Genomic DNA, 24800 nt, shown 5'->3' on the forward strand with positions numbered 1-24800 from the left:
TTTTTTTTTCTTTCCTTTGTGTGCGCATGACGAATCAAATACATAAATAAGTCTACTAATTCAGTGTGTACTTGATTAGTTAATCACTTAATAAATCTCATATAATTATTTGATCTAATTCAATTGGCTTACCCAACCACATTGAATTTTGGGTTGAAGTTTACCCTTGATGGGCCGGTAGTGAATCCTTGTGAATGAGGGAAACAAATTACCATCAATTCTTGTGAGAACATTAAGGCACAAGAAAAATGACTGACTGCGAAATTAACCAGCTATTAAACTCTTGATTGTGATTGAAGGGAAATCAATTACATATTAATTTCCTAATTTTGAATTAAAGGGCAATGAAGAAATTATCCTACAATAAATAAAGAGATTACATTTTCCTCAAGTGTGGTGACTCTGACTCTATAAATAGAAGGCGTCTCTTCCTTTTTTCTTTATCCTAACCGTTGACCTATACACAACAGGAAGGTATTAATTATGAAATTAAAATACCTTTTTACCTCTTCTGGGTTTTAACTCAATAAGGCTAATCTTAGCTATAATTGCAAGGGTCTTGGTAGGATGCTTGTCTTAGATCCGATTGCACACGAAATATCTAGACTATGAGAGCCTAAATAAGGGTGGTGCAACAAATGCACCAGAAAAATCAAAAGAAGAAAGGAGATAATTGGAAATTTCAGCGATTAAGGTGACGAGAAAAGGGGAGATGCACCTCTTATGTATAGAGTTGGGGTGACGACAGTTTAAGAAGATGTAATCTCCCCTAATTTATTAGAAGATGATTTCCGGATTGGCTTTTAATTCACAATTAGAAATTAGTGCTTGATTGATTTCCCTTCAATTCACAATCAGAACATTAATGTTTAATTACTTCTCTAATCAGTCACCTGTCCCTTAATTCTCTCACTAAAAAAAAAATAATGGCGATTTGATTGCTTTGATGACCAGGGTTCATCAGAATTAGGAAATTAGTCTGCAATAAATGGAGAGGTCACATTTTCCTAAACTGTGGTTAACCTAACTCTATAAATGGGAGGTGACTCTCTCCCTTTATTTTTATCCCCACTGTTGAGCTTTCTAATTATCTATTCTCTTCTTCCATTCTTTTTGCGCATCTGCTATGCCACTCTTATTACTCTCGTAGTCTAAATATTTTATGTGCAACCTATAAACTCATTTTTGCCCAATCTCCCTACAAAGTGTGTGTGTGTGAGTGAACATTTGGTAACTTTAAAAAGGATAATATGATGGTTTAAAAAATACAATTCAATTGATTAATTCTATATAGAGTCCAACTTTATAAGCTCTGGGAATTACTATTTGCTAATTACAAATACAACCTAACGCCATGGAATCATTTAGTCATAATATGTTCTACTTCTCGTCATTAATATAAGATCCAATTAATTTGAGGAGTTTAAAGAAGTTAGTAAATTACTTAATTATAATATATGTTATATGATATCTCTAAAATATTTGCATGTATCATTAGATTATATATTAATTTATAAGTGAGGCAAATTAGTTTGGAGAAAAAATAAATATAAATACTTTAAAGTAATCTAGTAATGTTTTTAATCTCCTCATATTAGTCAACTAGGTTATATATATATTTATATATATAGATTAAGGATTGAAGATAGCACATATTATAATTAGTACATTTTTTGAATTCTCTGTATCAGTGATCGGTTCGTTGCACATATGCCTAAATGGAGAAAAACTTGATAAATCTCGGCGAAGAAGCTGGCATTGTTTGTTTAATTTTAGAAGAACCTCAATGAAGAAGTAAGTATCGCCATAGACACTAATGGTCATACGTTACAAACACGCATGACTAAACTCACAAACTCTAATTTGTAGGGGAACATTCATGCTGTTAAGTTATAAGATCATTGGTATTTTGTTGTCTTTTTTATTGACTTAAAGTGGAGGTACCATATTTTATTTTGGAAGAACTTCGACAGAGAGAGACTACATATTTCCCAACGATAAACTTCTTGCTTCTTGAAGTCTTTCATTTTGCTTATTTTATATGTCATTATTAGATGTTAGTTATGATTATCAAGCATCATGAGTGGCTTATTACTATTTGTGGAATATATTTTAAATTTGTGTCAAATTTTGAAAAGCGAACTCTTAATAAACATTTTTCTTAATATTGGTAAGGTAATTATTTATGCACGATATATACAGGCTACTAGAGATAGTATAGATGTGGGAGGTGCTGAGTTTTGGGGGCGATGGAACTCACATATGGAATAAAGGACAAAGGCAAACGTGGTTTTGAATCAGACTCAGCAGTAGATAGTTCACTCTTTCTACAACCTCGTTTGCACTATGACTAGTAAAAAATGGCGTGATCATATAATATTTAATCACTTAATAAATGTTATATATGATTATACTTAGACCATGTTTATGTATATGACTAAAGATAAAAATGTGTCTTGGAAAATATCAATCAAAGTCCTAGAGCGCCATCTATCTAGTGTCCTTTGCTTACATTTTTTTTTTCTCCGAAAAAATTGATCATTGCTTCTTATAATGGAATAAAGGCTTGTAGATATACGGTCCCACAAACAGAGATAACTTCGTCCACCAAAACATGACGTGTCTATTAATGTATAATTATCAAATATATTTACAAGGCACATTGGAAATAAAATTAAATTAATTAATCCTATAACCTAAGAAAAGAATGAACAAATCAACGGCTAATGAATTCAAACAACTTAATCCATTAATTCAAAGATGATATACAATATTTTGCGATAATTATAGAAGTCCTAAAAAGACACAAAAACAAAAGAAATGGCGTGAACAAGAATGGAAAAATATGACTATGCACAAGCGGGTGCGTCAAGGTTGTTGAAATAAGTAAAGACAATGGAATCGGCAGCCACATTGATTGGAGAAGAAGGATCCACAAGCACTGGCTCCATGGAAGGAATATCCTGAAACTCGGTCAAACTCAAAACTTTTCCGTTCAGCAACACAACATCACTTTGAATTTTTCCATCCTTTGGAGTCAAATGGTACTCTTCTCTCATCTTTGAGCTTGAAACTTGTTGCTCCGGGTACCAATTCATGTCTATATTGACAGTCACATTGAATGAAGTAGAATTCGACATGTTTATCAGTAATGCACTCACACCAGCCTACAAACATTCAGAAAAGTGTAAATTTTTATCCATAGATTTGAGAATGAAGAGAAAAAACTGTTTCTAGAATGAATGAATGGAGCTTACCCTATTCTTGGAACAATGAGCATATGCACGCAAATATGGTGAACCTTCATGGTTGACAGAGAGTACTTTGGTTCCCATAAGCCGATGCCATAATAGGGCTCTATTAAACAAAGAGAAATTAGTCACATACAATGACTTGCTTTCAAAATACACACAAACACACATGCTGGAATCAGAAGCCTTACCCATAATAATCTGGGTTAGGGATGAATGAAGTAGTGTTGAGCAAGCCATAGTTTCCTCCTATTAATGTTTGTCTGCAATAAACCTTGTGATTGAATGTTGATGTCATGCCCAATTGATCCAAGTACCTATTATTCATTAAAAACATACATCAAGAAAGGTTCATAACAAGGACATTATTTTCAAGACATATCACAAAATGAGAACAAGAAAGTAGCTAAAATTGAGAAAATAAATGGAATATGACCAGAAGCCATTGGCAAAAGTATGTGACACATCTTTGCCTCCACTATTATAAGCTCCCCCGGATTCTCCAACCCATGCTTGAGCCCATGGTGCATACTCTTTAACACTTGTTGATATATCCTTGAATGTTTGAGCAACTTGGCTTAGAAAAAATGGGTCTTGCACCTTGTTAATCAAGGTCTTATCCACACCTGCATTAATCATGTAGATGGAGTGTTAGACATTTTCTTGTAAACCAAACACAGGTTATGTGCTCACTTTCCCTTGCTGTGTTTAATTGCTTATGGAAATATCCCAAATAAAAACAGACCAAATAGATAAAAAGTAGTTAATTCACATCTATGTATGTTTGCATTATCAAAAAGTCTATATATTTATACATTTTGAAAGCTTAGTACCAGATAATAAACTCTTTTGAAAGAAGTTAATTTCATGGAATGTATTAAAAAAATAAGCTAATTTCAAAGAAAACTTGATAAGAGCCCGAGATTCATGTTGCTCACCGGCGCCGAGGTTGTAAATATGATGGGTGACTCCATCAAGAACATTAGGTGCAGTATTCTGCAAGAAGTTATGAAACCATTCTTTTTTGTAGAAACCACCAGGGGCTAACACTTGGGGTCTTTTAGCAGGATCTGGATAAAACATATTCACTAATTTTCTAAGTTCAGTGATATCCTTTGCATATTGCACACTTTCTATCCGGGCACCAATGCCATCACCACATAGCTCATTTCCTATCACAAATTAGACTTTCATCATAAATCACAATACCATTAACAAACTTTGTATTGAAGTTCAAAGCGAAAAACTTTGCCTTACCTAATTCATATGAATCAATTTTGTATCCTTTTGAAATAGTGTAAGCCATGAGGGTAGCAGCATTATGTGAGTTCCAATTACCTTCCCAAAGAATTTTGTCCTTCATAGATCTTTTCTTTCCATGGAGAGCATTCAACCCAAATGTGAGTTTCACTCTATAGCATCATCAACACCATATTATAAGAATATATTTGAGATAACATATATATAGTTGTTGAAATAACTAGAGATCATGGTGTGAAATGTCTTGTGATGAGAATTAGTGGAACATACCCAGTTTTATTGAATAAGTCATTGATTTGATCCCATCTAGTATGATTAAGGCATCCAGTGCTAAAACCAAACAAGCCATCTTGATTCTTTATGAATCCTGTGCAATTTTTGGGATGTCTTAATCTATACACCACTTGATCTTCTAATGATCCTCCTAATCTGATTCTCAAAGTGTTGAATGCTGCATGAACAAAAGTGTTTATGTATGAATAGTTAGATCTTTGAATGTAAATTGGCTAGTTTAAAGCACCTAGTTAGTTTGGCAGCTGTATTGGAAGGAGAAGGGAAAAGAAGAAAACATGGGAAAACAAATAGTCAACTGATAATTTTACTTTATTATATTTTTTTATGAAATTTTGTAAATTTAAATTAAAATATAAAAAAAAGGAAAACTTTGGAAATGTATAAAAAAGTGCAAAACCGAGAGAGAAAACTCTTGAATCATTCCTATCCTATTTTTCTTAATCAAGAATGCAGAAGACTTTTCAAAATTGAAAAATATTCAAATTACTAAGCATCAATGATGAAACTTTTTTTGCTATGAATTTTTCTAGAGAAAGAAAATATTTTACCCTTCATAGCATTTATCAGGATCTTGTTATTCAAATCCTGCCAACATGAAGAGAGGAGGAAATTAAGAAACTAGTATATATGATATTTAATAATAATTTGAAGGATATGAACAGTTACATATATACCAGATTGAGAATGCCTGCTTGTCCCCAAGGACATTGACCATAATCGCACTTATCAGATGGCCACCAATCCAAAGTTGCACAAATAAAATTTTCATCTGTATTAGCTATTGACGTTGTCACTTTTATATTAAGCTTCAAGTCTTCTGAATGAGCTAGAGAAAACAACGAAACAATAAAGCACAAGAAAGCTAATTTTGCTTCCATGATGGAAATTTTGAAACAAGAAATGGCAGAAAGGAGGCACGAGAAATTAAGCAATTTTTCCTACATTTATATGGTCAATTAGATAGTAAAATTCTTCTCTTTCCTAATCAGATGATTTGAGTGAGAGATTATCTTCCAGGTATATTTCCTTTTTCTTCGCAAAACAATGTAACCATCGTAATTGACAGCTAAAGTGAATCTAATAATGCATCAGTATTGTCTGCTTTATGAGTTGTCTTAACAAAAACGAGTTGGAACTTGGGAGAGCAATTTGCCTCTCTTCAATGTTAAAATTGACTTTTTGGTATTAGTTACCAAAATTAGTTTACCCTTAAATATCACTGTCATATATAATTTGCATTTTCATAACAGATGGCAAGTCAATTTTCAAAAGCTATTTTTTTAAAAAAAAATTGAAATTGCTTCAACATGGTTTTACACTCGAACCATTATGTACACCTGGCCACCACGGCCACCACACATTGTTGGAATATTTTCAAAATGAAGAGATGCATTAAAATTGAAATTGAAATTGCTTCATTTTCCCAAAAAAAAAAAAAGGTTTGAATTGCTTCAACATGGTTTGACAGTTGTATCAAGTGATAAAGTAGAAAATAAGATTGTTCCCTTTAGGGCTTATCATATGGCAACTCTAATATTAAACTACATTCCCTTATATCAAGCAATACAATTTAAGAATTAAAAGAAAGATAAAGGCAAAATCATGCAAAACTTGTGTTCCAGCAATCAAGAAGGCAACTTGGGTGAATTATCTATTATTTGTCTGATTGACATCAAACTTGCCTTACACACAATTGATTTATATTTGTGCTCTTGTTAATCTGGAGATGTTTAGTGCAAATATGCACGTAGCTAATTCCATAATTCATTGTGTTAATTTTTTTTTTTTGTAAGGTACAAGTATCCTTCTTTTAAACGTAATCCTGTTCGAGACATGTCATCAGATACTAAATATGGGAACCTCTCCTAATGAGATTTGAACCTTGGTTCATCAAGTTGTGAGGTACTAGCTTATTTCCACTAGATCCAATCCTATTGTTAATTCATTATGTTAAGTAACTCAAGATGATGATTGCCGTGCTACTCCCCACTATAGAAAAGGAAAAATCTTGGCAACGATTCACTAGTGGTTAAGCAAAACCGCTACCAAAAGATCCTCACTCATCTCTCGTTCCCTCAATCATGCCTTCATCCATGGTTCAATCAACAATGAAGATGATGAACAGTGCCTCCTTCATCATCTGCAGATTTAAGCATTACGCTTGTCATTTAGAAAACAATTAGTGTATGAGACTAGCAGAGTTAGAGTGGCTGTTTGTTGAAGGTGGGTTTTCTCCTGTTTTTTTTTTTTAATATTAGGGGCAAAATTACACAATTAAATATTTTAGGATGCTAGATATACCCCAAAATTTTTTCAAGATGTTAGAAACACCTCTATCCTTATTATTACTATGTTACTTGATTAAAATATTTTAATGTGGCCCGTCAATTAGGTTAGGCCTAATCAATTTAGGGTTAACTCAATTATTATTTATTTATCAGTTTTCTAATGGTGGGAATTAATCTTACAACATACTATCTGAGTGAGAGTGAGTAAAAACTCTTATTTCTATTTTTGCTTATTTCTTATAGTGACGGCTTTGTTCAGTTGTCATCATTGTGCTTGTCAATTAGAAGAGTCCCCAAGAGCTCTTATCACTAAATGTGCTTTGTGATTTCAATTATTTAATTCTCAGGTCGTGAATGACATCAAATCGCGTGAGCAATAGCGAGAGTTATTTAGATACTCTTCCATTGTATCTCTTCTAGAAAACATACATGTAATCTGCTGGATTGTTTTGATTATGTATATGGTTTTTCTTAAACGGGCATGATAAGTTAAATCCATAAATAAATTTATTAATTTAGTGTACTTGTCTTGATTAATTAATCACTTAATAAATATTATATAATTGATTATATGAACCCGATTTTAACAAAAACACTTTTTATGACCCCGTGATGATGACCATACTTTTGATTTTATATCTTTCCAAAGGTGTTTTTAGATATGATAATGAAATCACCTTAATGACTTGTACTAATATTATAACTCTGATCGGCTTTCTAAGGATATATGACTTTTACATAGATAGATATTCTGTTTTGAAGATACTTCAACATTAATCACTCAAAAAATTTAACATAAGCATATTGAATCTATTCACTATCTTAGCTAGCCAAAATATGAGTATTAACGAGTCAACTCATTTTTTCACCGGTTGGCTTGTATGTTTATACGTGTGTAGTATGTATGTATGTTCTTCAATAATAATAAAAAAAATGGATTTTAAATTCCATGGGATGCAGATACTAACCCATTGTTTAATTGAAGGAAACTAGAGGAAAAGGAAGAGAAAATTTAAACGAGTTTATTTTTTTGGGGGAAAAAATGACAAGTGGGTTTGAAAATTTTTTACAAATCCTATTATGAAGTAATAGCTCTTTTCATAACACCCAATTTTTGTTAATAACCAATATTTTGATCTATTCATTAGTCAATCCAATTTTTAATATGCCCTTATCAAGGCCTTATAGCTTAATGATATTAAGTGTTTAGGTGAAAACTAAACTGTAATTTTAAAAATAATTTTACTATATATGAAATAAATATGTGAGAGAAATTTTATTTTGATTTGCATGAAAGTGTTTTTGGGTAAACCAAATACACATTTAAATATTTTTCTTAAGTCTTTTTTAGTTCTGAGGTTATGAGTTTATACCCTATGTGAAAGGCATGATGAGTAAGTGAGTTATGATAAAACAAGGTGAATATCTTCTCATGGTAAATACTAACTTTTGAGCTCGTTTGGTTCAACCCCATTGCAGGCCTGTGATGATAATGGGAATTGCATTACTAAGAGAATGATGTTTGGTTGCTTTTTAAAATGGTAATAAGGTTTACCATGGTAATGATGATTACCAAAAATTTGGTAATCCCCATTCACACCTCCCTCCTTATGAATACTCATTACCACTCCATTGCATGTTTTGAAAAGTCTTATTTGCCCATCATATCCAATGTAAAAAGACACAAAATACCCTCAATCCCTCCCCCTCATCTTCTATGACTTCTTCTTCTACAACCTTTGTCTCACTCACCTCCGTTTTCGCCACGTCATCTTTGACACCCCACCACCTCCTTCCTTTGCCTCCACCATCTTCTTCAATGCTGACTAAGCCTATTCCTTCAATGTCAACAAAGCTTCATCTCCTAATCATGATTCCTTCTCACAGTCACACTCCATAGCTGTCACTTCAGAAGTTTGATCCCAAAACAAAGTAATTGAAGAGGATGTACAAAGAGAAGGACCAATAGTTTTGATTTTTTCAAAGATCCAAAAAACTGATTCCAAATCTGTATTGTTAGTTTTGATTTGTCATTCTTTGCGTTTTAGTCAGTTAGTTCCAAAAAATTGGTTCCAAATTTGTATAGTTTGTGGTCAGACTTGTGATTCACAAATTTTGATTGTACATTGAAATCAATGTCATGGCATGTTTCCCTTTTCATTTTATTTGTTGCCGTTGAAAAAATACCGAAGTATTAGGCAAACATTTTTTTTTGTTGGATGAGGATACTTTGGTCTTTTTATCTGTTTACATATATAATTTATTATAAAAATTAATTTTTCTTTTACACATGTCCAATATCATACCAAATATTTTGATGGTAATTAAAATTGCATTACATCTCCTTGCATTACATTGCATTGCATGGTAGAGGGTATGCGCAATTGAACCAAACAAGCCTTTTGTTTCATAAATCTTTGAAGAGGAATATGAAACCACATTCCTAATTTAATGAGGACAATATCAAATATTCGCCCAATTTATATATACAAACTAGATAAAAGTGCCACTTTACTTTTAAATTTTGTATAAAATTTTAATTTAATACATTAACTTTGTAAAGTGTCTTTTCAATCCTCTAACTCCTAATATCATTAATGTCAAATAATAATTTTTATAAAAATCATTATTCTTTTGAAAGTTAATTAAACTTGATATCTCAGCATTTAAGAATATATCGTTAACATTTAAAATTACAATATTAGCATTTTTGTTAATGTTGTTAGGATTAAATAACTAAAAAGACACTATAAAAAATTAATAGACCAAAATGAAAACTTAGATGAAATTAAAAATACTAAAAGTGCACGTTTGCTTATAAATTAGTAAGAGACAAAGATCAAACTTTTATTTCATTCCAAACATAAAAAACCGGAAAGGTTGATCATAATACATCAAGTGGATCCACGTGATCAGATTATATGTGTGTGTGTGTGTGTAATGTTTTATTATATAAGTTGACCTTTTAGGAAGCTTGTTGAAATATGCATATATTATAGAATATACTTCATCCGGAGCCTCCAAAAAGGGTCTTGAGCCTCTTCACTTCGGGAATATTAATGAAAGTGCTGGCTGTTATCTGCTGAGAGGACAAATTACTTTGGAACAGTGCGAGGTCCAGAATTTGGATATTAGGCTTTGAACTGCTGTAGGCAGCAATTCCCATGGATTGAGTTTTACCTGAAAAGAAAACACAAAATAATTATATAATCATAATTAGATATAATCTCGTCCATAATTGTAAATCACATAATTAAACAATATTAAAAAAATGCATACTACCTCAAATCCTTAATATAATACATAGATGACTAATTTGAAAAAAATTAAAGAAGTTACTAAATGATTTTGAACTATTTTTATTTATTGTTTTTCTCTGAATTAATTTGTCTCACTTATAAATTGATATATAATTTAATGATCCACATAAATATTTTATAGAGATCATGTAACATATGCTACAATTAAATATAATTTAGTAAGACTTTCTTAATCTCTCCAAATTGGTTAATTAAGTCTTATATTAAGGATAGAGGTAATATTTCATAATAATAATTGTACCAAAGATAATGCGTGCATAATATGTCGTTTCTACACTCTACACTACTCTTTCTTCATATGCATTTTGAATTAAATCATTAGATTTTAATGGGATTATATGCATAATAACATATGTGTGTGTGTGTTTGCGCGCAGTGTGAAATGTAGTTTGTATTAAAAAAAAAGTATGAAATTTTTAGTTTTATTTTCTTGTATTCTAATCAACAAATAATTCACTCGTGAATTAATAAATTATTTAAAAGGTAAGATCACGCCTTAATAATAATTTATGTAAGTATCAACAACAGTGTAATATTAATTTAGCTAATTACATAGGGAAAAAAACTTAAACTTTGCATTATATATGTGCATGCAAGCCCTTAAATTTTGAATTCATATGTAGATAAACATGTCGTGTAATGCGTTGGCCAAAAAAAAAAAACATGTCGTGTAAAGTTACATTCTATTATTGAAATAACAAGTAAATTGATGATAAAAAATTATTTCATATCACTTCAAAAGTCTAGATCGGACTCATGTGGTTAAGTTCTAGAGATCAAGCTAACTACGTTTAGGCAAAAAGTGCACTTTTATCTTTTAGCTTTACACAAAATTTTTATTTTTATTTCTTAATTTTATAATTTTTTTAACCTTCTTTAATTTTTAGTTTCATTAACAAAAAAACATAGTGCTTGAAACTTTAAGTGTTGACTAAGCATTTTTAAATACCGATGTATTAAGTTCAACCTATAAAAATAATAATGGTTGATACAAAAAATCATCATTAAGTTTACATTAAAATTTAACAAGTTTATGCCTATTTAATATATATATTTTTCAAAAAATAACAATCTTACACAATACTAAATAAAAGATAAAATAATACATTTATATTAAAAATTTAATGATATGATTTATAAATAGGATTTAAAAAATTCTCTCTATCTCTCTCTTATAAATAGGATGAGAAGAGAATATATATTAAAATTAAAAAAATAAAAATATACTTGATAAAATTAAATGATCAAACTGAAATCTTCTTCTATAAAATTAAACTGTTAGAAAACCAAACGTACACTTTTGTCTTATGTGCATTGAAACGAGTTATGCTTAATTTGGCATATTAATTTTAGAAGAACTAAACAATATACTCTGCTAATTCTATTTATAGTGAATTTTTAATATGTTTCACATCAAAAAAGAAAATTAAATTGCATTAATTCTACTTTAAAATATAACAACTTTTTAAAGTCACTCCCGTTTAATATGTACATATGTTCCAAAAAATAACAATCTACACTATAATAAATGAATGATAAAATATTCAAGTTAAAAATTTAATAATGTAACATATAAATAACAACAAGAAAAATCTTTTCTATCTGTCGTATAAATAGGACTAGATGAGTATATATATACCTGGATTGCGTTGGAAGTGCATTAAACCTCTTGGAAACACAAAGACATCTCCGACTCCAAGAGATTTCATATAGACAGTATTATTGGTTGAAATGAAACCAGCAGTCATAGAGCCTTGTAACACCACAAGAACTTCTGTAGCGTCAGGATGTGTGTGAAGTGGCACAGCCCCACCAACTGCAACATCTAGACGAGACAAGGAAACACCTAGACTATTCAGACCTGGAATTTGTTGAACATTCACAGTCGTTTCACCGATTTTGAATGTATTTGCTGTGTTGCCGGGAACACCTAAACCAGACCCATAAAAATCCCTGGGAGTCACATTTGCAGGGTTCTTGCAGGAATATCCAGCAGGGCCATAAGGAGCTGAGAAATCTGCAACACAAAAATCGAACATAGAAGGCTGAGAGGAAGAGAATGAGAAGAGAAGGCAAAAAATGATGAAGATAATGGGAATGATCATCTTCATTTTAATTATTTTTGTGTTTGGTCGATATGTGTATATGTATGTGTGTTCAGGACGTGTTTTTAACAACGGGACTGGTCGCTTTATATATAGTAGTAACATGGGAAGCATGAAAGAGTTTTCAAAGTTAATTAGGGGTAAATGTGGCCTAACAAATTAAATAATGTACTTTCTCTCATATTTAATGTGAGAGTTATTTGGAGATTTAATGTAGTCCTAAATATAAAATATCGCTATATTTCAATTTGTTTTCAATATTTATTCACTTTGCTCCCAAGTAATTTGTAAATGTTATGGAGTTTTCATTAAAGGATAATTTCAATGCAAATGATTAATAGGGATATTTAAAAAAGATAATATTCATATATTACAAATAATTAAGTTAACTAATTTTTTTAATATCTGTAAATTAATTATCTAATTTTTATATTAAGAACTAAAAATCGTAATTATTATATTGTGATAATGGGGCCTAATAAATGCTATATTTTCAGCTTAGTTACGTACTTAAATAGGAAAAGGCCGAAAAAGAAAGATAGATAGACTAGGCTAAATTAGATACAACTGTCATTTGAATTGTTTTTAACTTTATATTAAAAACATTTTTTTAAACTATAGAAAAGGTCATGCTTATCAATTTTTCTGGTAAAAATGTCAAATATGCAGGCATGATTAATGATTTAAATCTAAACATATGCTTGATAGTTTTTAACCGTCAAACAATGAGCAATATATTTGATGGTTTTTTTTAACTAATCGCCAAGTAATTTTTAAATATTTGTTGTTACCTGTTTGTGCTTATTTTGCTATATCAACATTAGAGAATTTTCTGCTTGAAATATACTTGTGAAAGACAGTTTTATCACGCAATGACTTTTGACCGTCTCAGAAAACCAAAACATCCTTCTGATAAATGTTTGTTATACTTATATATGTTCTTAATTTTGGAAAGTTTTGATTGAATGCGTGCCTATATATTTTCGAATATTGGAGTCTGATTGAATTTATGTAAATTTTGGATATTGTATCTTGTTAACTTTCTGCCTAGCTATATATTCTAATATTTCTAGTTAGTATAAGCACAAACTAAATATAAGCAATTTAGCTATTGTTTATTTATCATGTATAAATACTTAGTACTCTAGTTCCATTTTACAATAATGGGATTGTTATTGAGAACTAAATTAGTTGTTGGTAACAGTAATAATATATTATTTTCAATCATTAATATAAGAACTAGATAACTAATTTGCGAATATGAAAAAAATTAAGTTAATTATTTATAATAAACGAGTATTTGTCTTTCTTAAAATATTTTTATTAATTATGTGCTTTAAAATAAAAACTCTTTAATATGTATAACTATCATGGAAACTATTTTGAGAAAAAAATGAATAAATATAGGAAACAAAACACATTGAAGTTTTATACTTAAGATTAAAATGAATATCAAACTAGTCTTATACTTAGAACAAGAGATAATATTTATTATTGTTACTGAAAAATGGATAATATATTTGATGACTTTTTAGTTTCATGTTCATGGGTCCTGTTGTCTATTGCCCATCATCAACTTCCATTTCTCGACAGTAAGACGTCATCGTTTAAGAGGCAGAGGAGAAGGGGAAAATGGGAACGCAAAGGAGAGAAGCAAAGCGTCACTTCCCCACCCTCAAGGCCTTGACTACTTGTCATTTATATGTGGTGGGCTCGAGTTGGCTAAATATCAACCCCTCAGGAGGTGGTCCTTTTTAGGACTGATTCACATGGACTCCAACTCAACACGGATCGGCCTATAGCTAGCGGGCTAGCCAACATTACCAATTATTTTTTTTTCTTTTTTTCCATTTTTATAAGGACCAACTATAATTTTTACTAACAAGGATTGGGTCTAGCAGAAAAGACTAATTCCCTACAATATAGTGAATCAAGGTACGAATTCTTGTTAGAAGATGTGTCTAAATTTAGTGTCAGATAGTGCCTCGAAGATGATTGCTTCTAATAGGAGAATACCTATATTTAAAAAAACAAACTATAATTTCTATCTTATCCTTATTAATAAGAAACATTTGTAAGACGTTTCAAATTTTCATAACTAATTTCTTTTTTTACCTCCATTAATTATTTATTTTAATACTTAATATAATTATTCATTATTTTCTTATTCTATCTCTTATACTCCATTCTCTTATAAATAAAAGTATTTTTTTACATAAAAACTTAAAATAATTCTTACACATTTTTTGTTTTAACTAATTTTTTGATTTACCTGGGCAAATATTTCTTATAAGGAAAGAGAGAGTATTAGATTCAAAAGTCATTAATAGTACGCTCATCAATTTTGAAATTTATTAAATTTTTAGCCTCCACCAACCCATTTATTCAAAACTATCCATTAATGGTTATGGTCCCACCACCTGCGGGCATTACTCACACCCATGTGTATAAAGTTATGGGTTTGACTTTGTTTTTCTAGTAAGGCCTAATGACTTTCATAACAAAAACATAGTTGTTTGTGCAACAAAAATATAGGTTAGGAGATATACATACCATGAAGTTGGCCAAAAAGGGAAATTCATATCATGAAAGATTAACGACCTCTGTAGCCAAATTAGTAAATAAGGGACGAAAAGTCAAAATATCCTTCAAGACAACATTTTTTGTTTCTCATTTAACTAGTCACTTGAGCAAATTGTTTAATTGATACCAAAAGCTGTAGCGATGTGATCTCAAGAAAGAAAAAGAAGAAGAGATTTTAATAATCTAAGAAGAAATGACCGAAGACACTTATAATTAAAGAGATGATCTTCCCTCCATTTTTTAACCCACCAAAAGTATTGACGAGGCTGAAGTTAAAAACATATCCAATAATAATAAAAATAACACATTTTCTAACTCTCAAGATAGTTTTCTCTCGTCTCTTATATTAAAAAAATATGTAGTATTCCCTCTTATCTTTATTATAAGAGATTGCTAACTAATTCTCACATACTAATACAAAAAAATCAAAAGAATTAAATTTGTTATAAAATTCAAGTAATTTTTAATATTACCTTTATTAACTATATTAAATTTCATCATATTAGTTTCTACTCTCTCACTGTGCTTATTAAATATGGGTATATGAAAAGAAAATATTTAATGCTTATTGAAACTGTCATAATATCTTATAAAAAGGATCAAATTTTTTTTTTTAGAAAGTGCCTTGTAACAAGGATGACAGGGCATACTTCTTATTATAAAGCACTCTAAAAAACTAAGTCATTAATTTTGTTTGAAAATGATAAAATCCAAATTTATTTATATTTAATACCATGAATTGCATTAAAAAGAATCATAGAAGTTGCCATTAATGAGATTTTAGATTGGGATAACCTTGAAAAATATAATTAATAATCTACTTATACTTTCTCACTTCTTTTTGTGAGAGCTTAAATTTTGAATTGTCTTAATCCTCTTTATAAGATCACACTTGTGACTGCCTGAACATTTAATGTGTTTTTACTATTTTTGTCCCTAATTAATTTTACATATTACATTAATTGAAAAGTTTACTGTATTCTCTTTCATACTTTCTATCTTTTACTTGCCCCTCATAAATAAGTGCATGCTTGAAAAAGAAAGTTTTTTTTTACATATTTATTACTTTAACTAATTTTAACTATTTTTTTAAATAGTATAATTTAGTTATCTAGCTTTTATGAAAAAGAGTAGAGGGAGTAACTTATAAGAAAGATCATAAGCTCTCTCCGGTTGTAAATTGCAAGGAAAAGAAAACCGGACCGGACTGGCCGGTTCAACCAGAAAACCGGTGAACCAGTCCAAAGTCCAGTCTGGTTTAAGTAGAAAACCGGTCACCTGTTGAACCGGAAAGTAACCGGTCAAGCCGGTATTAAACTGATGAACCGTCCGGTTTGGGGGGTTAACCGTTTAATATTTTCCCCCTCCCTAAGTCTAAAACTAGGTCGTCTAATGCTTAAAAGGAAGAAAAAAAAATCGAACAACAGTGTTGTAGTAATTCCCTCGGTCCCTCCCTCCCGACCAGACCTAGACCATAATGGGGAAATAAGAAGTCCATCTGAAAAATGCAGAAAGGGGGGGAGAAAGAAGAGAAGGAAAATAGAGGAAGAGATAAAAAATAACTTACTAGAAGAGAAAACTCCTGAAAAATTATGATGAAAAATGAAGTGAAAAACTTCTTTTAAAAAGTAGAGAGCATGGAAGAGGGAAGAGAATATGCTTCAAGAGGTGAGCACTTGAGTTTTGTTGTGTGGGATGAAGATCGGAAAATTGAGAGAGGAAGGAGCTCCGATAAGGCCACAGTCCCAGGATTTGAAATGAAAATGAGAAGGCGGAAAGGCATTAATGACAGAAGGGAAGGGCACTATGAGTACTCTATTTCTGGTTGCAGGCATTAATTAGCACGTTTGCGAATTTAGAAGGCCATTCAGGTAGCGTGTTGCAGGCACTATGAGTACTTGTATCTTCCTTTTTCGCTTTCCAAAGCCTAGTCATCCGCTCTACATGTTCACTTAATGGGATACTTCTAAATATTATTTTTATTAAAATATTTTTATAATAAAAATGAATATTTTTGAAATTTTATTTAAATTTTATTTTTTTAATAATTACCGGTCTGACTCCGGTTCAACCCCGACCTGACCCATTAATTCTTAACTCACTATCTCAACCGGTTTAGTGTCTGGTCCGGTTTTTTGTTCCTTGGTAAATTAATACTTCCTCCAATCATTATTATATATTTCAGATAACTAATTTGCAAATAACAAACAGTTAGTTAAAAGTAATCAGTAAGTTAAGAATATAGTTTTATTTCCTAATATACCATTATAATAAATAGGAAAATGAATGAAATTATGGCAAATGAGAGAGAAGTAAATAATTAATGTTAAAATTGGAAAAAATATATTCAATATTTAGACAAACTCCAAATTAAAGGCAATGGACTACACTCCTCTTCAAATTTGAAACTTGCAAATAGGATTAGAGGAAGTAATTTTTTTCTTAACTTTGAATCTCAATTAATAATAACGATAAAATAAAAAAAATATATAATTAATGAAACTGTTGGTAACTTTTTTCTTCTTCTTTTTCTCCTCTTTAAATGTGATTTAATTTTTTTCAACTTTGAATCTCAATTAATAATAACGATAAAATCAGAAAATATATAGTTAATGAAACTATTGGTAACTTATACTCAGTATTATTTATAAGTTTTAAATTTGAAAAGCGTTATGCTCTATTTTATAAACTTTAATTTGTCTTAACATTTAATGTACTTTTTTTAATGTTACCCTTAATTATTTTTTTCTGAGCACATATTTCCATACATACTCTTTTATCATTTTTCTCATTTATTACAAAGATATATTTAGAAATGAAAGTATAAATTTAATCTATTTATAATTTTTAACTAATTATTCATTATCAGGAAATTAAAGAGTATTTAAGACAAAAAATAATTTTGAAAAACCAAAATTAATGTTTATTTCTTCTTTTAGAAGCCTACCATAAAGTCCGAGGGGGGTAACCATTGGTACGAATGGGCAATTAATTTGGCGGCTCAAATTCCTCCTCCAATCCTATAGCCTAGCCGGGGACGGGATTATAGGCTTAAATATACAAAAGTTCGCTAAATTTTGGCTCACCTACATATAACTTCACTGACATTTTAAATCTTAAATTTAACCTCTCTAACTTTTTAACTTTAGACATTAAGCTCCTTATTTTTGCCCAAAAAAAGACATTAAGCTCCTTATCGTTAATTTTGCCGTTGAGTTAGTAACATAAATTGCCACATCATATTTTTGAGGATGACATGGCATCCAACATGGCATCTCTATAAATTAAAAAATTATTAATATGATTATTTTAATATAATGGAAAACCAGACCCTCAGTCCCTTTATGTATTTCCATGCGCAGGATAATATGACTTTCAATTCTGGAAAGGGAAAAAAAAAAGAACCTCCGTTCTGCACATTGTCAATGCGAATAAAAATTCTTTCCAAGCGTTCTGTATTCATTGGTGAAAGCTATTAGCAAAGATTATTATTCAGAAAATAAAAGGCAAGAGATTCATTGGATCAAATAGACATATAAGAAGTGGAAGTTTGCTTGGAGTAAATTAACTATGTTATTGCTTGATTGGTGATCAGCCAGTGTTAACTACTATTACCTTTGGTCTTTAATCTAAGAGCTCATTTGACTTTAATTTGGTTCTAATTAGAAGATCTTAAGCTACTTAATCTCTAATATTTTTTTTAAGGTAGTCTTTGTAATTATGGTAATTCTAACCAATATACTAGATTATTAAAGATATTTTAGGAAAGACGACACTTATTTAATATAAATAACTAACTTAACAATTTTTTTAATCCAATCAAATTAACTAACTAACTCTTATATTAAGGATTGGAATAGAATTATGTTGCTTTTGGTTCAGGTTTATAGTGCTTAATGATAAAAGAAAGTGGAGAGACCTGTTTACCAAAAAAAACAAAGAAAAGTGGGGAGTTATGTTTGAGCCGATGGAAAGGTATTCACGGGGATATGTAGTAAGCATAGTGATATATTTTTAGGATTAAGATACAATTTTAACAATTAAGTTTTAAAACAAAAGCGCCTAACATGAATAAATTTTGGATGGAGCATAAGTAAACAGTAAATACAAACATTAAAAAGTAGAGCCTTTTCAACACTACCATTAAAATGGCCAACATTGACCGTTTTGAAGGAGGTGGGAGATAAATGCTTGACCCTCAAAGATGTGGCAAGAGTGAACAGTGATGTGGCCCGGCTATGATGCATGACAGGTATCTGAATAACTTTAATTTTTGGAGGAAAAAAATTAAAAAACATATTTCAACTTATTATTATTTTTTTAAAAAAAAAGAAAGATGAAAACAGATATCGAATCTCCCAGCAGCCACGACGCAAATGAGGCCTCTCAAAATTTTGAGATACATCTGGGGTCTAAAAATGCACACAAGCTACTGAAGATCGAGGAACTGGGGCTTGAGAGCATTGGGGAATCAAGGGAGATTGGTAAATCAACAAGGATATGAGATTAGATGGGCGTCTAAGGGAAGAGTGTTGGTTCGGCGAGAGCAGGATTAAAGGAGAAGATAGCAAGTAAGGAGAGAATAGAGATAGGAAGTGAAGGCAGAATATTGGTCTGGAAAGAACATTAGTAAGAAGGAAATGAAGATAGCAAAGGTAGCAGAATACTAGATCTCCTATCTGCGATGGTTTCTCACATTCCAGCTCTCCTCTCTCTTTCTAGAGCATTTTCTTCGATCTCTCTGCATAGCTTACCAATTCGCTTTCAGTTTGGTTTTCCCCCTTTTTGATTTTAGGAGTTGGGATCGGCAAAAAATGCTTGTGTGATTTTGTCAAAGAAGACTCATCGGAGATAGTACGGCGAAACCGATGGCTGCTATTAGTATGTATTTGCCTGAGAAGGGAAAATTAATCTTTTAGTTATTGTAGTTTTAATACATTTGTAACTTTGTACCTATATCTTTGACTTGATACAACTCAATCTTTATAATTTTGATTCGGTTATAACTCAATTCTTAAAGTTTGACTCACTACAAGTTAGTCTTTATAATTTTATCTATTTTATAATTTAGTCTTTATGTTTTTAAAAGTATAGAGGCCACGTTGCAGTGAGTCAGCCTTTTATAACCGATGGCTGCTATTAGTATGTATTTGCCTGAGAACTATTGGATCCCTCTCGTGTTCAGTTTCTACTCCATCCTCCAAAAATGCCTTTGATTCATCACCATCCAGTCTCCGCCCATATGTTTTTTCACTGCTCTGGCGCCTGAAGTTTCCCATAAGTTCATTTTTCGTCCAGATTTTTTTGCTGCTCTGGAGCTTCAAATTGGGAAGAAGTTCATTTTTTGTCCACATTTCCCCCCTGCAATTCTGTATCTATGTGGCTCTATCTAATTCAATGTCACTAAAAAAATTTCACCCCCTTTTAATCTGGATTTGAATATGAAAGGCATGATCTTCCTATGTAGCAATGAAGTTTCACGTATGAAGAAAAAATGGTTTCATTGAGAGAGAGAGAGAGAGGGATGAAAGATATGATGAATTGGAAGCATTTTAAAAAGTTAAAATAATGTAAATTGAGCATGTGACAAGTAAGCTCCCAACAAGGATAAAAATTAAGCACGTAAATTGGTCAATTGCACCTTAATTTTTTTTTTTTTAAAATATTAGCTTGCTGTAAGGAGATGCAATGGGGCCTAGAGTTTTTTCACCCTAAAATGACGTTTTAACCCTTATGTGAAAAGTATAAAATTATCATAAAATTATTAATTGAGAGAAATGACATGTAGAACGTCATGTCATCCTCATTAATTTGATATGTCAATTTTCTCAACAAGTTTATAGGAACATTAACGGAATAGGGAATGACTAAAATTAAAATGTCAGGGAGGTCAAATTTAAATTTTAAAATATTAGGGAGATTATATGTAATTTACCTGAAATTCAAGAAAATTTTGTATATTTTAGCCTTTTTTTTATAAGTTAAAAAAAAGAGAGAGAAATACTCATTAATGTACAAAGTTATAACAAGTAAAACAGTTTAGCTAGTTACGAATATCATACACACATTAGACAACTTCCAATAAACTGTGTATTGATTCTATAAAATCCTAACATGCGAAACCCTAGCGAGTTTAAGGAATCACGTGTCTTGGGCGACAATCTCTACTTGTATAATAAGGTTGGTTCCGACAACCACAAAAATGCATCAAATAGAAAGGTAAAGAAAACAGAACCAAGTTATTTTTTGAAGGTCCAGAAACCTAAGCTTGTTTGAATTCACAATCATTAAGCATGTTTATATACATAGAGACAAACTCCCTTTATATATTTATTTCTTATTTCGTAGATTATGATTACAAATCTGTTTATAAACTACTTATAAGAAATTTCAAACAAGCAAAGAGATCCACAAAAGGAAATTCAAATGAAGATGAGCATCTACGACTACTTTAAGTCCTAATAATTAATATGCTTCCAAACTAACACTAAACCTGTGCATCAAAATTTGTTAGGAGAAATGGTTCTCGTGCTAGCTAGAAAAGGTGCTGTTTTGGTTCCCGCTTCTGACGAGGAAGATGATCTGCTTAGGCGAAGTTCAAAGAAAATCATGAATGTAGCAATTGATGAAAGTTCTAAAGCAGAAGAATGGCTAAGACTTGGATCCAAAGTCATACCGCGACAGCAAAAAAACTGGCTTGACCTTTGCTCAAAAACTCCAAGGAGTTAATTAGGAAGAGGAGCGTTCTAATGACGAAAAGGAGGATGACAACTGTGACGATACTCTCTCAGAAAAATCAATGGAAAATGAGAAAAAAAAACCCATTGTCAGAATCAGAGAAGACCCCAATCATAATTTCCCTACTTTCCATTTCTCTGGTAGGTTGAAAAAAGATCTTTATAGGGCCCTGAAAGAAAGTTGTAATAGTAAAACTTCTTTACAGACATGTTGGATATAAAGTTCTGGAGGCTCGTTCGCAAGCGCTATGGGCAAAAAATGGAGTAATTAGTTTAATCAATATTGGTTATGGGTATTTTGTGGTTAAACGTCCTAATAGGGAACACTATTTTAATGTTATGACTGGTGGCCCATGGATGCTTTATGATCACTACTTAATAGTAAGACCATGGGAGCCAAAGTTTAAACCCATTGAGCAAAGATTGGTAAAGTTGCTGTCTGGCTCTAACTTCCAAGAGTCTCTCTTGAATATTATGATGAAGAGGCTCTAACAATCATTAGGAACAGAATAGGGGAGACTATGAAGGTGGATATGAACACCTTATGTCAACTCAGAGGCCATTATGCTAGAATCTGTGTATTGGTTGATCTAGAGAAATAATTTATGTCAGGCTTTTCTTTGGATGGGGAGGACTATTATGTTGAGTATGAAGGGCTTCACTCCTTGTGCACTAGCCATGGGAATTATGGACATAATTGTTCAGTTTGTTTGAGAAAGAAAGAAGAAACAGGGATTAGAGAAGGCGAGAATAATAATGAAAATGCCCATAATCATGAAATGTAGAGGAATACGGTGGCGGCTGGTTTAATACCTTCATTGACCAAGAAACATGGAGGATTGTCCAAAAGCCTCACCAGCAACACAGAGGCAAGGAGAAACAAGGTGAGAATCCTAGGCAGCAAAATCAAGGATCACGGTTTGATGTTCTTGCTGACATGGAAGAGCTAATTAATTTAACTAAAAATTTTAAAGAAAATGTCATACCAATAGAGCCTCAAGGGGATATCTTACAAGGTAGTGGTGTGTTTGCAAATGCTGTACATCGTGCAAGAGGAAGGGAAGCTATGCAGAACAAAAGGCATGGAAAGGTTAACAGTGATGCTGCTAATGTGGTCCCAATAATAGAAAAAGACAGAGTAGTAGCGTTAGTGGAGAAAGGAAAAAGACAGAAAAGAACAAGAGATATGTTTTGCAATCATATGAGGACTAATGAGATTTTGATGCTAACCATGGATGAGACAAATGACGAGATGCAAAGCAAGGAGAGTGAGGCCGAGAGTATAGTGAAAAAGGAGAGATTCCTATGTCTGAGAGAAAGAAAGATGAATTGATGGAGTATCAAAAGGATCCTCCCTTTTTGCCGCATGACCCAAGTGAAGATGCGATGGGTAATGAGGACTCTAGGATGCCGGGTAGTTATAGCCCAAGTCACAAGAGGCCAATGGCTGAGGATTAACATTTAAGTCAACAAAGTGAGGAGATTATGGTTTTTGAGACCTAGTTTTCACATGATAATTAATTGGGCTTCAGCCTTTTCTAACCCATTTGTTTTTTTTAAGGATGTATTTTCTATTGGAATTCAAGAAGGGCTTGTAGTCACAGCCTCGTGCGAAATTTGAAAGCTGGTCTTAATGGGTTCAAGCCTAGTATTCTTATTCTTTCGAAGACAAGGTGCGAAGATGTCTCTCGTTTTTCCTCGCTAAACTCTTTGGGGTTCAATTTTTTCTCTGTTGTGCCTGGTATCGGGCGCTCTGGTGGAATCATGGTTACTTGACATAGTAACAGCATTGATGTAATGATTGTGGAGACCAATCGCCAGTTTATTCATCTCCGATGTTCAGTTAACAGAAAATTCCTAGTTTTTCCTCACGGTCGTCTATGCTATTACACACTCAAACTTGTGAAGTGTCTTGTGCAATGAACTGCATACCATATCTAGTACAATTTCTGAGCCGTTGGCTGTATATGGTGACTTTAATGATACATTGCTTTCTTCGGAACGAGTTGATGGTGTGATGAGAGGATTCTACAGGATGGAGTGGTTCAACGAACAGATTAATCATTGGTCCCTCTCAGATTTGAGCAGCATTGGTCCTAAATTCACTTGGAAGGGACCCAAATTACCCCGTTATGATAGATTATTTGAGCGTCTTGATCGAGCTTTAATTAACTCTCAGTATCTCAGTATGTTCCCGGATGGTTGTCTCAAGGTACTAGTTAAGAGTGTTCATGAGGCCCAAGTGCCTGCTATGTCTGCCCAAACTTGCAGGAAAATAACCCAGCTCGCCCTAATAAAAAGAAGCCCGAACAAAAATGAGCATTTTAGGACTGGGCTTATAATGGGTAAGGCTGGGCATTGGGCATGGTATACTGTCCTGTCCATTTGGCGCTACGAGGAAAAAAATATAATTATATATTCCTCTGATCCTATTTATGAGACACTTCTAACATGTTTCACACAAACTAAAAAGAACTTTAAATTGCATTAACTCTTTATTAAAATATAACAACTTTTTAACTTTATTCTTATTTAATATATATGCCTTTTAAAAAAAAACTATCTACACTATAATAAATAAAAGATAATATAGTAAATTCATGATAAAAATTTAATGAAGTAACTTATAAATAGGACAAAAAAATCATTTTCTCTCTGCCATATAAAATAAGACCAGAAGAGTATATTATAATAATATATAGTATGATATTATTTTTCAACTACTATTTCTTTTAATTTTGGCCAGAAAAATTTTTCAACCACTGTCCCTTTTAATTTTGGCCAAAAGAATTATCTCTTTTTGTCGCTTGCACTCTCCCATAATATGAATTTTTTGTTCATTTATTTGGCTACCGCTTCAGTAAATTAATAGCTCTTTTTTTTCCAAGTAATTATGAGAGTGTATTATCCGAATTTTACTCATTAATTTAACCAAATTGATTGAACTTTGAAGCCAAACCAT

The 24800-nt window shown here is 31.6% G+C and overlaps 2 protein-coding genes across 2 annotated transcripts; both read right to left on the minus strand.

Moving 5' to 3' along the window:
- Window positions 1-2849: 2849 nt before the first annotated feature.
- On the minus strand, window positions 2850-5683 carry LOC114720831 (heparanase-like protein 1). Its single transcript, XM_028906550.1, has 9 exons — window positions 5480-5683; window positions 5354-5390; window positions 4782-4962; window positions 4509-4663; window positions 4190-4423; window positions 3688-3877; window positions 3443-3568; window positions 3258-3357; window positions 2850-3167 (listed from the first exon to the last, which is right to left on the minus strand). Exons 1-9 carry the CDS (start codon window positions 5681-5683, stop codon window positions 2850-2852), a joined length of 1545 nt encoding a protein of 514 aa, XP_028762383.1.
- A 4417-nt stretch (window positions 5684-10100) lies between these two features.
- On the minus strand, window positions 10101-12518 carry LOC114720832 (germin-like protein). Its single transcript, XM_028906552.1, has 2 exons — window positions 12053-12518; window positions 10101-10273 (listed from the first exon to the last, which is right to left on the minus strand). The coding sequence occupies exons 1-2, from the start codon at window positions 12516-12518 to the stop codon at window positions 10101-10103; spliced, it is 639 nt and encodes a 212-aa protein (XP_028762385.1).
- Between the last annotated feature and the right edge of the window lie 12282 nt (window positions 12519-24800).

This window comes from Neltuma alba, unplaced genomic scaffold (assembly GCF_004799145.2).
Source record: "Neltuma alba isolate B1F8T4 unplaced genomic scaffold, ASM479914v2 tig00012000_pilon, whole genome shotgun sequence".
NCBI lineage: Eukaryota > Viridiplantae > Streptophyta > Magnoliopsida > Fabales > Fabaceae > Neltuma > Neltuma alba.

Bases quoted from the DNA above. Each gene is read 5' to 3' on its own strand.
- LOC114720831 (XM_028906550.1), bottom strand. From the start codon at position 5,683: ATGGAAGCAAAATTAGCTTTCTTGTGCTTTATTGTTTCGTTGTTTTCT. The intron at 3,878-4,189 runs GTGAGCAACATG...TGATTAATGCAG, and splicing joins TATTTACAACCTCGGCGCCG to GTGTGGATAAGACCTTGATT. The intron at 3,358-3,442 runs GTAAGGCTTCTG...TTTGTTTAATAG, and splicing joins CCTAACCCAGATTATTATGG to AGCCCTATTATGGCATCGGC.
- LOC114720832 (XM_028906552.1), bottom strand. From the start codon at position 12,518: ATGATCATTCCCATTATCTTCATCATTTTTTGCCTTCTCTTCTCATTC. The intron at 10,274-12,052 runs GTATATATATAC...TTTTCTTTTCAG, and splicing joins GCACTTCCAACGCAATCCAG to GTAAAACTCAATCCATGGGA.